Genomic DNA, 15,200 nt, shown 5'->3' with positions numbered 1-15,200 from the left:
GACTAGACATAGAACAACAGTCAAAGGCCACTCGAATTACACCACATATGCATGTCTATTAAGGACTGTGCTGCACCTGCGCATGTGTCCACGACACACACTGACCACTTTTGTCACCTTAAATGCCATGTTTGTGATGGAGGCACTAGAGACTGAGATTGAAGGTGACCCACAGGATCATGTTAGCTCACAAATGTGGGAGGTTTTATATCTTTCAGCACAGCAGGACTAGACTCACAAATGTGGGAGGTTTTATATCTTGCAGCACAGCAGGACTAGATATGTAAACTATATGTAAACTGATTTAATTACGGCAAAACTAAAAAAGGTTACTCATTTATTGTAGAAAATGTATTTTTGTGGCAAATCAAAATTGCAAGTTAAATATTATTTTAATTATAATCTATTTGCAGCCTATCCACACAGACGTTTGAAACCAAATTTCAAGGTGCACAATTATTTTTGATTTTATTCACAAAAGAAAGGATATTAATATGGGCGAGTGCCTCAAAATAACACAAAATACTAAGTATAAAGTCAGTGGTCAAAAAGTGTCCAAAAAGTGTTAATTGACACAAACCACTACTCATGTCTAGTTCCTTAGCTAATCCTAATGTTTCCTTCAGACAGAAGTGGAACTCACTTAAATATGTGATGTTAATTAAGTGGTGGATAGGTCATTGACACGTCCATTATTCTAAATGTCCCAATATATATAAAACTTTTATGTGATTTGTGAACCTTGCAACACAATATGGCAAGAATGTGCATCTGTCTTCTGAAACAGGGATTTACACAATCTATTTAAATGAATGGAAACTGATTAAGTTGCCGATAAGACATTGATTTTTGTTTTGTTTTTCTGATTGTCCCATTGTTGTAACAAATCATTTGTGGATGTACTGATAATTAAAAACGTAAAATTGGTTTGGGTTTAAGTTCCTTAAATGTTGCCTGCTATTTAACTTAATTCTTATGCAAAAGTATAAAGTCTGTAACCTGCTCTTTAGATCCTAGAGCCTAGACTCTGATTGGACGACACATAATCTGACAGGTTGTTTACAAAGACACTCAAACATAACACCTTCAGTATTTCTTTTGACCCCTAACGTCGTTGATTTTAGCAGGCACATCACTGCGAGATGTCTTCCAAACCTACGCTCACCGTTCTTAGGTGCTTCCTGAGGATGTACATGATGAAGCCCCATAGTCTAGACGTCACGCCGAGAAAAGTGCGGACGCCAAGTAAACATTGGCGGGTCTTCAGCATGATGATGAGGATTATTGGAGCACACAGAACTCACAGGAACGCCACTTTAATCCGAAGTTTTATGAGAGGGAAAACTGCAGGGGAAACCTGCCCGCTATCAGTTCGGAAAAGTCACTCTTTGGCCACAGTGAGGAAACTTGATAAACAAATGGGCCAAGCAAACGTGTGAGTACCTCGCTCTGCACACTTGTGGCACAATTAATGTTAAATTCAGTACATTCTCATAGTTTTGAAGTCCAACGTGGACGCCTGTGACGGTGAAGCCGCTGCTGCTGCTGCACGGCGGCGGCTGCTGCTGCGGCTACATGGACCTTAGCACGCAGCTAGTTCTTATTTAGCGTTGACGTCAATGGGCATCAGTGGGACTGATCTTCTTGTTTTTCTTCTATTTCTGTTCCACTTAAAAGGTTCAAAGACATTCACGTAGACAAGCAATTATGCCAAATTGACCTCCGAAGCTGAGCTCTGGAGAGAGCTGAGAACCACCGACTGTCGTTAGCACCTAGCCACTCGTTAGCCACCGCTAGCTCGACGGGGTGACCACCTTGAACCTTGGACGAAAATTAACCCCCAACAGCTGCGAAAGCACGTCAAGTACCCTGTTTAGTAGGACTTGGTGGCGCGCGGCATCAGAGGAAAAACAGTTTCACCAAAGTTCCACAAAGTCCAGCCGGCCCCGGTAATATTCAGTTTGTAGTCCAGTGGAAATCCGGAATGAAAGTGCGAGCCGCCATCACCGTATTTTCGTCACTTCCGTGAAAAACCGCGGGATCGCGCGCAGCACGTCCACGTGGAAAGAAAACAAACAGGCGAGCACGAGCCCCGAAATGTATTATGTGATGATAGCTGCTTAATTGTTGCTGCTTTAACGGTTAGTACAAATGGTCGTTTGCAAACGTGTGTCCGTTGTTTACATAAAGTAATTGGTTTTAGTTAACCTAATCATTTCATAGACTTTGACACGCGTTTATAGATGGGGCAAGAGAAAATTAAAACTATGTCAAAATAAATTATTGATTGAATGATTTGGATATATAGAAATGTGTAATTCCTGCGCGAATTGTACACTAAAATCACCCATAAAATTTGATTAGCGCCCTCTAGAGGTTTTTGCTGTTGGCAGTTTTGTACTTAATATGTCACCGTCTCTGCTGATGCTAAAATCCAACTTTTCTAGAACCTTAGCAATATCAACAGTATATATATGCATCTAAAATGAAGCCTGTCTTTGCAAGCCAATAAGATAAAGAGTTGAGTAGATCATTTAGTGATCCCAGATGATTAGCAGTCCTCCGGTTGCTTGTTAGACTCAAAGATTTACACACTTCATTACCTATGAAAGACTATCCTAATTTGAAATTATGACATGAGAATTTTTATGAAAATAGCTATATTTTGTGCAGGAGTATAATATAAAAATTGACTGTTTGTCATGACAAATGTAACAGAGTGCAGACAACCATCAAATACAGGAGGCTCCAAGAGATTTTCTCAGGCTCAGATTCTGCAAAATATGCAAAGAGTCCATGAAACATGAAGGCTCTGGGGTTCTAGTAAATGCCTTTATTCTATACATCAAGATCATCATCTGGGTCCTCCTGATCATAGTCATCGTTTTCATCAGGCTCATACAGAATTCTTCCTGAACTGGGGCCCGAATGCAGGAGAGCAGTTTTCCTATAGATGAAAAGAAGCCCGAATGCAGGAGAGCAGTTTTCCTACAGATGAAAAGAACGAGAAAAGATACGTTTAATGTGTTAAAATGTAAAAATATATAAAATAATTATTAAAAGTCACTAACTTCTCTTTGCTGAAAACAAAGGGGAGGGAAAGGTTCTCTTTGGCCTGACGCTCTGCATCAGATAAGCGGAGGTTGAAAGTCAAGTTTGCAGTTGGATCCATCTACAGAAAAACACACCCAAAATAGTACGCTCAAACATTTGCAGACTCATCTCCTTTCATCCAGTTGACAGCATCAACATAATGTTTTTTTCACCTTCTGTTCCTCGGGGCCTGTCTGTATGGGTTCTGTTTGGTGAGACTTGCCTTGTACAATAACAGAAAGATCTTCTTTGATGACAAAAATCTCCTCCTAAGGACACATTTTGTCATTACACATTTTTAAGAGAATGGTAGTTAAGTAATAACCATAATCACATCCTTAAAAAAAAGACTACGCACATCCTGCAAAACTTTTCCTGACTTGGAGCGTTTTGTTATTTTAGCTTCAGCTTCTTCTGCCTTCATTCCAGGAGCCACAGTGATGACTGATGTGGCCAGATGGCATACACTTCCCACAATCCCTTTCTGATGCATATCTGCATGTAGTAGACCAACAATAGCTCTCACGGCGCCCCCTAATTAAAATCAGCAGTATAAGACAATGTCTCAATTTTATTTGAATCAATTTACTTTTTAACATGAGGTTTATGTTCCTTAAATAGTAAAGTTTAACTAAATTGTTTACCTTTTCTTAGTTGCTGAAGAGTCCTGCAAAAAACAGATGGACTAACATGCCTCAAAATCCATGAGAGAGAGTCGATCACTAAGGTCACTGCACTGGCGTGTGATGTTTGCTTTATTAGATGCGTAATTTCCTCCGCATTGAACTGGTGAACTGTAAAAACTGGATGATCTGTCCAACCCAGGGGGTCAGTGAAAGCACTGTGAATGTGAAGCCTGCAGTGACAGGAATGTAGATGAGGAATGGTTACAGTATACAAGTCAAACAATTCATACGCAATTATCACCTAAATGCTGATATTTACAGCAAAAGGAAGAATATGCTTTTTTTATACACTGTTGCATCAATCCAATCTGTTTTATGTCAATACACTATAAATATACTATAACTTATCCTTAAACAAACTAGTTCTTAACTGGTTTTAGAAAAAAGGTGGGGGACTATTAGGTTACCATGATGACAATTTCCAGCATGTAGCCATCCACTGACCACTTGTTGAAAAGAGGAAACCCATTAATTTATGTGACAAATATTTACAATGCAAAAAACCTTACAAATGACCTATTTGTAAGTAAAAGTGTGTGAATATGTGAATCAGCCAACATCATTAAACTCAGAAACCTCTTGGCAAATGGTCCTTTCAGTCCATCTCTCAGTTCATCTTCGCTGAACTCGAAGCCGATGAAGTGGACAGTTTCCTCTCTAAAGAATCAAGAAGAAAAAGTCTCTTTATTAGTGACATTATAGGGAAACATGTACATAATTAAAAATAAGTCACTGAATATTGCACAAGAGAGCAAGTAAACATTCACGTACGTATAAATACACTGGCTATCCACACACAATGTTTCCTGACTTAAAACTCCTACCAGCTGTCTGAAATTTTAATATGTTGAGCAAAATGATAATATATGCCCAATTTCACTTTGATATAGCTCAGAAAATCTGCTTCAATAATGCACTATCCAAGAAACAGTTCATACTGTGCATTTTAATAAAGTCTTGCCTATAGATCACATGGTGCGCTCATCATTATGTTCTGCATCAGGAGAAGGTACGTTGTATGTTTATTGGCTGTAATGGGGAAAGTGCGTAATGTATGAGTAGAATCCTAAGCCTGTTGTGCTATTTAACTCATCCACGAAATGAAGGGCTCAATTGAAGAGAATAAAAAAAGTAGCCATACAAGTTTTCATACAAAAAAACCCCAAAGATTTTATGGTCTTAATGGTGCTGTCTTAAGTCATTCAGAAACCCAATGCTTTACTGCACCACACTCTTATGATCTTTAACTGGATCCACTAGTACTGCACTGCATATCTGCCTCAAGTCTTGTGTTTTACCTACAACCTTGGCCATGTGTTAGCAAATGATAATGCAGTGCTGTTCCTTTACACATATACTTAGTTGTGTGTTTTTGAAAGAGCCAGAACAGAAGAGAAAGAGGGTAGAGATGCTCCCTCTCTGCTCCACATTATAAACAGTAAATGGGTTAGGGGAGCATACAAGGACCAACCTTGTCCATTTTAAGCACTTTGTACTGTCTGCTTTCAGGATGACACTGCACCAGCATACTATTTCAACTTCGGTGCAGGGGTGAGAGAACTCACCCCCTACATCCAACAAGACCTGTGTCCTTAAAATATGAAACATTCTTTGCTCTGATGCTTCTGAAGTCACTACTTTAAATTTACATTGGCATTAGAAATTTAACGTGTATGTGTTATTTCAGCATACAACATCATCAGAAATGAACATAATTACATTTGAATACCTGTTTAATGCAGCCTTGACGAAGCTCTTGAGGAGTTGTCGGCCGGAGTAACGCACAGAATCTACAATTAACAGGAAAAGGATGGCAAAACTTAACTCCTAACTAACGTGTACACAGAGCTAAAAATCACAATTTACCTTGTATAATAAGGAGCCCTCCAGCTTCAACGTCTTTCAATAACTCAGGCAACATTATAATACATAATTAAACTCTAAAAAGTCCAGGTGGTGTCAGCCTATTAGCATGCTGCTAACACATTGCTTGTTTTAGTATAAAAATTACAGCAGAACAAAGACTGTAGCTCTGTCACTAAATGATAAAAAGAACAACGAGTCATGTGTTAGAAGACAGGCGTATATTAGCCTTAGTTATACAAAAAAAAGTGTGTTTGCGCTAAGCACAGACTTCACAGCATAACTAAAACGCTGTCCCTGAATATATCAATACTGGGAAATGTAGTATCGCTACGTTTCGGTCAGTGCAATTGTAAACTAAAGTAACTACGTTACCCATAATGCATCGCGCTGCAACACTCCGGTGGCAGCAGCAACGTCAAGAGGCTTCTGCCGCGCACAGTCTGAGAGACATAGTGCGAAAGGCTTTAGTCGTATTGTATCCGAACCGCGAAGAGACGGCAAAACTTACTACGAGTTTTTTCCAAGGAGCAATATAAGCTTAACTCAGCCTAAATTCAACGATTTGTGATCAAATCTCATGTTAAATGCGGTTTCAATGTTTCAAAGGAGCAGAACACTTTTTCTGTGCAGTGCGTTTAAAGGACAGCGGAATTAAAATGTTGTCAGGCTAATCACAATTCAGAGGCGGCAGGCTGTCGGCACGTTAAATCCACTTGTTTCGTTGGATCCTACTGCTTAGACGAGTAAGTGTAGGATTTATTTCTTGGTGTGGAACGTTACCTCATAGCTTTAAAGGCACCTGCCTTGGGAATTTTGTTGGGGCATTACGGTGCAGCCACGCCGAGGAACAGGCACCGCGCGACGGCAGCTATTCTCCGGCTTAGCTCGCCTGGGATCGAGGCCTTTTCGCTGAGGCGACAATGCTTGACATAATGTCCGAGCACCAAGGTATGTTTGGTATTACTCCCTTCGAACGACATATTTCGATAGTTGTACCTGCGTGTGTAGAATATATTTCTCCAGTTATCTTTATGGACGATAAAGCAGATTACTTAATTTAAAATGTGACAACTGTCAATGCTACGTTTGGTTGCGTATGTAGCCACAAGAGCTCTAAAAACTGCTGTTAACTTTTCTTTTGAGGTTTAAGCATAAACTTAATGGTAAAATAAGCAAGTACTATTTAGTGTTTAGTGAGGAATAACGACAATTAGTAGACCTCATGTTAATCTTTATTGCAGTCAAGTTAGCTTGCTAAGCAGTTGGGCGCCTTAACTACAGCAGCTGGATAACAAGCATACGTTGGTACTACATTAGTAAAAATAATATTATAATACAAGTCAATTGTAATTGCCAATCCCAAAAATGACAATTTTAGTGTTATTGAACAATTGCAACTGAGTCCATTTAGCTTTACACCCGGCTAAAGTTAGCATTAGCCTAAGAGCCTCCCACTTCCAGTCCAGGAAAAACAACCTTTGACGATGGGTCAATATACGTGTTTAAAAAAGAAGCGTTATTTCGGTAAAACTAAACAGGATTTTATAAGTTGAAAGCACGCATTTAATCAATCTAACTGAAATGATCGAAACCGTGTGTTTAAATTGCTAATAGAGTAACGTGTTGTTAGCGTCGGCTAACGTTAGCACGTTTCGCTTCGACAGCAGAAACCGTCAATCCAATTATCTGACAGTATTATTTTGTGAATTCCCTTAACAGCTGTTGATATTTTTTTAACAGTAAGCAATTATTAACAAAACTTTATGAAAATAGTGGTCCTCCCAGAGTTGGGTGCAGACTCCAATTCAAGCAACACCGGTATCCTATCATAGCCTACGTCTAATAACAGACATTCTAATTACACCAGTGTATTTTATTTTTAATGTAACTCCCCGCGTTTCTAAAACGTGTCTTTCAAAGCGAAGCACCATTATAGTTCATATTGATGGAGTTGTTGTCTCGTTAGCGTTAGGCTAACGTTAGCAGCAGCCCACTCGTGTGTAGTGGTCCCACCGGGTGCTTTACAGTGTTGGTTTTATCCTTTGAGAATATTTGTTACCTAAACTACTATATTTTTTGTCCTCCACCAGATTCGCTGTTGACGTGTAAAACAGAATCTCTGGTAAGTTTTGTTCAATGTTATATTGACTTATAGCTTTTTTAGGAAAGTCTCTATTGTCATTGCATTACAATACATTTAGCATACGCTTTTATTTATTTATTTTTTTGTGTTTATGCAGTTTTGTAAACGTTTGGTCCACAAAAGGGCCATAGAACATTTAGAGATTGAAGATCGATGTAGTAAAACCTGCATTGTAGAAGTCACACTTGCTTGCTAGACTATGCAACCCAGAAACAATAGTGGGGGGTGGGGAGAGTTTCATCTCTGTAAACTTTGGATTTTTGTCAAAACATGGTGTGTATGTGGGACTTGAAGTGCAACCTTGCCATAACATCATTAACAATCTTTAGATCAGTGATTTAGGACAACAAATCAGGTTTTGGTGTTTTGCAGGCATGTGGAAAATGTATTTTTGAGTCTTTTCCTTCAATTCTGTTTTTCATGCAGTGAAAATGCCTGTTGTCCTTGTGTTTCTTGTACCAGAAACTAACAGTTTCTGTGGTGAAACCCCCCCATTAACTACATGTCTACATTTCTGCTTTTTTTTTAGCCCCCAGAGCGGAAAAAGAGGACTGTGGAGGACTTCAACAAGTTCTGCAGTTTTGTCCTGGCATATGCTGGTTATATCCCGAGTCCAAAAGAGGTAATTTTGTTTAATTATTACACAATCAATTTGTTCTTCTTGGCCTGTCTTTCTTTGAGTGCGTTTTTTCTTTGGTCTTTTAGGAGAGCTCATGGTCCCCAACCTCATCGAGCTCTGGTCACAGCTCAGGACTCTCAGCAGACGGAGGTGGTGGAGGTAGCAGCAGCTCCATGGGCAACACATGGACAGATGGCACCTCTGACATCCACACTATTCACACGTTTGTTCGTAAAGCACGAGCTAATAAGGGGAAAAATATACGCCGTATGCACTCTGACAGCACTCTGCTGGACAAAATGCGGCTTAAGGACTCGCTGTATGAGAGCCAAGTCGGCACCAAGGCGGAGCGCAAGAAGGACAAAAAGCTAAAGAAGTTGTCACTGGGTTCTACCATGACGGCAGCAGACAGCGGCAGCAGCGAGAGCGAGAAAAGAGCCCGAATCAAACGAAGCAAAAACTCAAAACAGCCTAAAGCAAAGAAGCTGAAAAGTTCAGCTACTCAGAGCGAGACAGACTCAGATGCACGTCACATGCACACAGAGGTACAAGCCATCAGAGAGGAGCTGGACGTGCACACCAGCTCCACGCCAAGCGTGCAGGGTCTTGGAAAGTTGCAGCCAGACGAGTCCATAAGGGAAGGAGACATGAGCTCCAGTGAGGGTGAGACTTGGATTGCAGATGAAGACATTATGGTGGAGTCAGGTATGTATCCTGAATTGTTATAACTCATTATTTGTGTGATGTATAGATGTGCATAAATATTAGGTCCCCTTAAAAGGTAAGAAGCATTTCCTAGATGCTTCCTACAGCCAATTATTTTACAAATTGGTGAAATAATAAATTAGAAAATTAGACTAGTTTAAAACGTTCTGAAAACTGACCCAGTTCTGTTGTTCAGAGGGTGTCGTTTTTTTATTTAAGTTGAGAAAAGTAATAAAATGAAGTTATTTCAGGTCTAGGAGTTTATTCTTCACATGATAACAGATCAAATTCAACATTGAGTCGCGCATATTCAACACAGCATCAAATTATGTAAATAATAAAAGAAGTCTAATAGGAATTAATTTCATAAAAATAAAACAAAAGCAAAACACACAATGAAGATGTCATTAAGTGGTTTGCAGCTTTTTAAAAGAGTACACCTGAGTAATACTTTAAAATCTACCAGGTAAGATGTCTTTTACATGTATCTCACTGAGTGTCTCTCCTTCATGCACATAGGGGACGACTCATGGGACCTGATCACTTGTTACTGTGGGAAGCCCTTCGCAGGACGTCCCATGATTGAGTGCAACCAGTGCGGCATCTGGGTTCACCTGTCGTGCGCCAAGATCAAGAAGTCCAACGTCCCTGACATCTTTTACTGCCACAAATGCAGAGACACAAGGCGGTCGGGACACAAAAAAGACCCTTAGGACAGTCAGGGACTGCAGGACGGAACTGGGAGTGTTCCACTTCCCTTCTACCTGTCCCCGACATGTCTTTTCTTTGATGCCTGCAGCCAAAACAGCCTGAATTATCACCTGGGAAAGCAACTATATTGTCAGTCCGACAGATTTATTTTGACAATCACAACAGTTTTATTTTAAATTTATTCCCCCTTTTCTGTTTGGATTCCATGGTCTTTTTTTTTTTAATTTGGCTACAGTAAAAAGTGAAACTACATGGTGTTTAAGAATCATTAATTTACCAATCATCTCTTGTATCAGTTGATAATTAAAAGCTTTTTTGTGGTTTTAGAGACACAATGTCTCTCATTTATTTGGATTTGTATCATAAAGTTCAAAGGGCAGCTCCTTTTACTTTTCATCCTATTCAGAGTTTACTTTTTTTTATCATGAGTGGATAAAATGGAAATTGAATATAAGAACTTTTTTTATGCCTTGCCCAAACATTTATTTTTGGGTCTAAATGGCTAAAAAGTGTTTTTCTTTTTCAAATTGCACACAGACAAGCGCACTTTTTTTAAACTACACATCCTTGTACCAATGCAGTAAGGGTGGTACTGGAAGAGGATGAGTTACAGCTAGTTCAACCTGTAGCTTTTTGATTTAGCGCTTAATTTTTTTGTTCTCCCGCGTTCTCACTTGTTACTATCCACCATTGATAGCCAGTTATCCTGACCGACATATACGTTAGCAAGCTGTTCCATGTTGACATTTCTGCATGTGTTCATTCTTTGTTTTCCCAACCCATCATTTATGACGAGTTTTGGCAGTAGCTTCAGAATGTCCGAAATCAGAGAGAGCTCCCTCTCACCAGGGCTTTGTTTATGAATGGTTGCAAAATATATTTTGTTTTCTCTTGTTTTATTTACACGTTTATTTCTTGGAGAACTTTTGAGACACAATGGAGAGCAGACATACGTTTGTTTGTTCGTTCTCCGTGGAGGTTGTGGCGTATTTCTTTTTTGTTTATGTTGTTTTCTTTTATTTGTGGGAGAGTCTTTGGTGAGTCTCCAGTAGCAGTTGCACTCTGTCTCACTCGCTCTGTATACAACATAAAGATCTGTGTACATATCATGTTTCTTCGAAGTCTGTAAATATGTTAAAGTGAAGAGAGGAAATACCCGAGCAAAAATCTATATTTTCTGCCGTCTGACATTGTTTTCTTTGATTGTAGCTTGAAGAAATTAAAGTCTTTGGGAACATAAGTTGTTTTTCACCTTTAATTTTTTTTTTCAATACATACCAAAATAAGAGGTATTTGGTCAGTTTATTAGAAGCACACAGTGATGTGTTTGTCATGTCTGTGTTTCTACCACTAGATGGCGATGCTTGACAAGCCTGTCAGTTAATACAGCAGTGAATCATTGAATAAATTCAGGAAAAAACAAATATCAGAGATAATTGAAAGGAGTTCAGAGGTTGAGTCTCAGTCCCTGTAGTCCTCCCAGTCCATGTCAGGCTCATCCTGTAACAGGAAATTTAAAGATTAATTATCAGACAATAAAGGTTTAATGACTTATTAATGATAATATAATCTGCTCATGATGTGTGCAACGTGTATTTTCTGTTCCCCACAATGCAAAATAATCTGTCTTCTTTACCCATAGGACTGAGTTCAAAGCCTGGTTCTGGGCCCAAATAGGGCACGTAGACAGTCAATAGTGTTAAATGTGATTTTCCTAGGACACAAGTGAGAAAATGAAAAGTTTTTTTTTTTTGCTAAGATGAATTAGGTTTTTATGGCATTTGAAATATGTCTAGGCTACATTTTATTAATTGTGTGTAATTCTAAGCTTTCTTTTAGCTTTTTAGGGTCATCATGTAGCCATTTTAGTTACTTTTTGCAGTCAATTTGGCATTTGAACCAAATAAGTTGCTGTTATAGCTTAATGTGTCACTTCAAATGATTCTTTATTCTCTTGTGTCACAATCTGTATCTCAGCAACTTAACTTGTTTTTTGCCATTTTTTGCTTATACATATTCACATTTAGTTACCCTTTAGTTAATTCTATTTTTTGTCTACATTTTTAATTTTTGATACATTTTTCCTGACTTGTCTTATGTTCACATATTATTTTTTCCTTTAATTATGGCAACATTTTTAAACATTAGTTCTCACATTTTTATAAATGCCAATATCTTTTTGTATTATGTTTTTACTATATTGCTATACAGTTATTTCTGGGATGACATAGCTGTTTTTTTAGCAATTCTGGCTGTTTATTTACTTAATTTGTCTCTGGTACTTCATAGGTCTGTGGTGACTTGTTTGTGTTGATTATATTGTTTGTTACTGTTTTCTTACCTTTCTTGTTTTGAAGCTTGACATTTGAAAGCTGCCGATGGGGTCCAGAGGAGCAACTTTAATCCTGTAAATATTAGAGAAATTGAAATTACACAGAACAGTTGTTTGAAAAAACATAGAGGAAAGAAGAAAGTAAAAAAAACAAAGAAGAAAAAACAGATGCCAAAAAAAGGCCTGATTTAACAGTTTGTTTGTCCTTACTTCTTCTCATTGGCTTTACGCTGATGGTGCTGGTGCTGGTGCTGGTGCTGGTGCTGGTGCTGGTGGTGGCGCTGCACAGTCTGAAGGTAGTCAGTTGGTGAGATGACAGGCTCCGAAAGAGAAGGACGACCATCGATGTCAACTCTGCCTCTCTCCCATACATCACCCACAGAGTGGTCTCCAAAGTCCGTGTGTTCAGTCAGGCGGGAGAAATGCTCATGGTCTGGCCAGCTGACCTCCTGAACAGTCAATCAGAATCATAGTGTGAACACAAACTTTTTTACTTGAATTATTTTTCCAAAAATGCGACAGAACTTGTCAAAATTACCCTTTTGTTCTTGGATCTGCTTGGCAGGCACGCCGCAGATATTTCCTCTCCAAAAGATAAAGAGCCAGGACAGGCAGCATCCACCTGGAGCTAAGCATCTGTGAAAAGTTCAACATTTATTCTTGATGTCTCAGATCCAGGTAAGTTGGAGACAAACTCATAATCAACGCAACTCTTACCTTCAGATTTTTTCTTTATTTCTGCGTCTCAGAGATCGAGGTTGAGTTTTGCAGCGTCTTCTGAGGTTCTGAGTGGTGTGTAGGGTATTTGTAGACCTGTACATAGGGTGGGTTTTTATCATAGGGCAGGCACCGAATGGGATTGTTTTGGCTGTTGGGTTTGTGTGTGTCTACAGAAAGTCCAATTACATCTCCCGCCTGGTCGCCTTCCCTTGTCATCATTAGCTCCAAATCTCTGAAACCACTCAAATTGAGATCTGAAGTGCTGACAACATGCCTGGACACACGTACCCTGCCCCTGCCAAGATGTTCAAAGAAGTATTTCCTCTCATTAAAACCTCTCTACTTTTTCAAATTAATTATTCTTTATGAGCTGGTCATGTACCGAAGGCTTTCATCAACCCCTACTTAAAAAACCTACAATAGATTCTACATCCTGTCAAATTTAAGGTCAATATTAAACTAAAGATCCTTGAGAGCGCTGTCTATGAAGTCGGCGGCTTTATACCAGCACATGGCTGTGGGACTGGAAAAGAAATGTTTAAATCAGACCTTTAGGCCTATTTTGAGTCACACCTTACACAAAGCTGGTTTAGACCAGTGTTTCCAACTTTTTTTCAGGGAACCCATATTTTAAAAGTCACAAACCTTTGCAACCCAAGTCAATAGACATTATTCGTAAACTCCTGGGAAACATGATGTGAAACTTCCCCCCAAAAAAACTCGTGACCCACCTGAGAGTCGTGGCCCAGTCTTTGGGAGACGATGGTCTAGAGTCTAGACCAACATGAGAGATTATTGTGGACCAGCATGGGTTCAGTCGACAGCCAAACTTTGTTTGAAGTTTGTGGTTCAGTTTCTTGATACCACATATGCTGCCTGGACCTAAATGTGTGTTACTGAAATCAATACAGTAATTAAATTCCAAAGTTGGACCGTTGTTTGAGACCAAGACTAATTTTACTGTTTACAAGCAAAGTTTTACTTTATTAAAACTTGTAAAGATTAACGTCTAAATGATAGTAGTTACCTTAAGTACCTGAAGTTTAGAATTTAAGTACCAAACTGAATGTGCCAGTACAGTTCATTATGTTGAATTGGTTTGATTTTTCTGTTGTCCAGCTGCCATCCAAGACAACCCTAAACCACACAACAATAATTACATATGATTTATTTTTAAAACTTCAATATTTATTACAAATACTTAGTGTGTTTTTTTAGCACAGAGACAGTGGGATCGGTAATCATATCAAAGGACCCTGGAGTGTGGCCTATCATGTCTCCATCGCTGTGTCTGCGATCGACTTCATCGGAGCAGAGCCACCCAACGCAGACCGCACACATCGCTGTGCTCCACCCGCCACTGCCTGCTGCCACTGTGTCCAGAAAAACAAAACAAAGAGCAGCATGGATGCAGAGATTGGCAGAGTAAAATGGGTGGAGGGATGCAGCCCACTCTGAGCATATGCTGGCTGAGACACGTTTTTGCTTTTCCTCCTTTCCCGCCCTGTCCTAATTAATTCTATTTTGGGGCTGGGAGGCCCGCCAAACACAGAGCTGGTGCTGATAGATCAGTCATGTATAAATAAACCAAGACAAGACTAAGAGCATGTGAGTGGGGGCAGAGGCCAGATTGGCTGCACTGATTACCACCATGATCAGGGACCAGCCTCGTTAGGAGGTTCTGGCATGAAATGACCAAATGTCCTCCTGTGGTGAACGTGAGGAGAATCCTTGGAACAAGACATTACAAACATTAAAAAATAACAAAGACAAGTGAATTCTTCTGTAGGTACACATAACAGTAAATATATACATTAACAAAAAAAAATAAGGTTGAAGCTAGCTAAAGTCAACACAGTCCTGTCTGGTTTATTGTTTACCTCAGGGTTTGTTTTTTAAATTGTAATCAGACAATTGTCTCCCAACAACAGATATAAAAAAGACAAAGCATGATACGTTTTAGTTCATTATCTGGTCTTACTCTGTGTCAGCTCAATATCTGTAATTTTGGCCAAATACTTTGTAGTAATAGTAGTAGCTTCTTTTTCACTCTCTTTCTGGTAATGTGTGTGTGTGTGTGTGTGTGTGTGTGTGTGTGTGTGTGCGCGTGTGTGTGCTCCGCCCCAGCATGTTGCCCTATAAGTAAGAGGCATATGCTAAAAATAGATCAGAAGGGGCAAACATGGGTAGAGTAGGGTGATAAACACATTGTATTTCTTTAAAGTATATCATGTATATGATCATTTGATATACATATCAAATGATTGTGTTTTGACTTCCTCTCATTGCTAAATATGTATATAATATTTATTCTCTTACCGGGAA

The 15,200-nt window shown here is 39.2% G+C and overlaps 3 protein-coding genes across 4 annotated transcripts in view; 1 reads left to right on the top strand and 2 right to left on the bottom strand.

Annotated features, from left to right (window-relative positions):
- Positions 1-1,493, bottom strand: part of LOC103387154 (CTD nuclear envelope phosphatase 1A) — a 9,827-nt gene extending 8,334 nt beyond the window's left edge. For both annotated transcript variants that reach the window (XM_008321681.3, XM_008321688.3), the window contains exon 1: positions 1,166-1,493. In XM_008321681.3, the coding sequence (XP_008319903.1) occupies positions 1,166-1,270 (105 nt within the window). In that variant the 5' untranslated portion in view covers positions 1,271-1,493. The remainder of the gene's footprint in view (positions 1-1,165) is intronic.
- A 165-nt stretch (positions 1,494-1,658) lies between these two features.
- On the bottom strand, positions 1,659-5,982 carry elp5 (elongator acetyltransferase complex subunit 5). Its single transcript, XM_008321670.3, has 8 exons — positions 5,646-5,982; positions 5,509-5,569; positions 4,356-4,436; positions 3,738-3,949; positions 3,452-3,627; positions 3,267-3,362; positions 3,072-3,172; positions 1,659-2,947 (listed from the first exon to the last, which is right to left on the bottom strand). The coding sequence occupies exons 1-8, from the start codon at positions 5,698-5,700 to the stop codon at positions 2,839-2,841; spliced, it is 891 nt and encodes a 296-aa protein (XP_008319892.1). The 5' UTR covers positions 5,701-5,982; the 3' UTR covers positions 1,659-2,838.
- Positions 5,983-6,082: 100 nt separating this feature from the next.
- On the top strand, positions 6,083-11,063 carry phf23b (PHD finger protein 23b). The gene is made up of 5 exons (XM_008321657.3): positions 6,083-6,593; positions 7,736-7,767; positions 8,318-8,410; positions 8,494-9,112; positions 9,632-11,063. The coding sequence occupies exons 1-5, from the start codon at positions 6,566-6,568 to the stop codon at positions 9,823-9,825; spliced, it is 966 nt and encodes a 321-aa protein (XP_008319879.1). The 5' UTR covers positions 6,083-6,565; the 3' UTR covers positions 9,826-11,063.
- Positions 11,064-15,200: the final 4,137 nt, after the last annotated feature.

The sequence above is a fragment of the Cynoglossus semilaevis genome, chromosome 1 (assembly GCF_000523025.1).
Source record: "Cynoglossus semilaevis isolate Cse_v1.0 chromosome 1, Cse_v1.0, whole genome shotgun sequence".
In the NCBI taxonomy this organism is placed as follows: domain Eukaryota; kingdom Metazoa; phylum Chordata; class Actinopteri; order Pleuronectiformes; family Cynoglossidae; genus Cynoglossus; species Cynoglossus semilaevis.
Note: the sequence above shows the minus strand (reverse complement) of the source record. Positions and strands in the feature narration are given on the sequence as shown.

Excerpts from the sequence above, each read along its gene's own strand:
- elp5 (XM_008321670.3), bottom strand. The coding sequence starts at position 5,700 with ATGTTGCCTGAGTTATTGAAAGACGTTGAAGCTGGAGGGCTCCTTATT. Across the intron at positions 4,437-5,508 it reads GTCAAGGCTGCATTAAACAG|AGAGGAAACTGTCCACTTCA; the intron begins GTATTCAAATGT and ends TTGATTCTTTAG. Across the intron at positions 3,950-4,355 it reads AAAGGACCATTTGCCAAGAG|GCTTCACATTCACAGTGCTT; the intron begins GTTTCTGAGTTT and ends CTGTCACTGCAG.
- phf23b (XM_008321657.3), top strand. The coding sequence starts at position 6,566 with ATGCTTGACATAATGTCCGAGCACCAAG. Across the intron at positions 6,594-7,735 it reads CATAATGTCCGAGCACCAAG|ATTCGCTGTTGACGTGTAAA; the intron begins GTATGTTTGGTA and ends GTCCTCCACCAG. Across the intron at positions 9,113-9,631 it reads AGACATTATGGTGGAGTCAG|GGGACGACTCATGGGACCTG; the intron begins GTATGTATCCTG and ends TCATGCACATAG.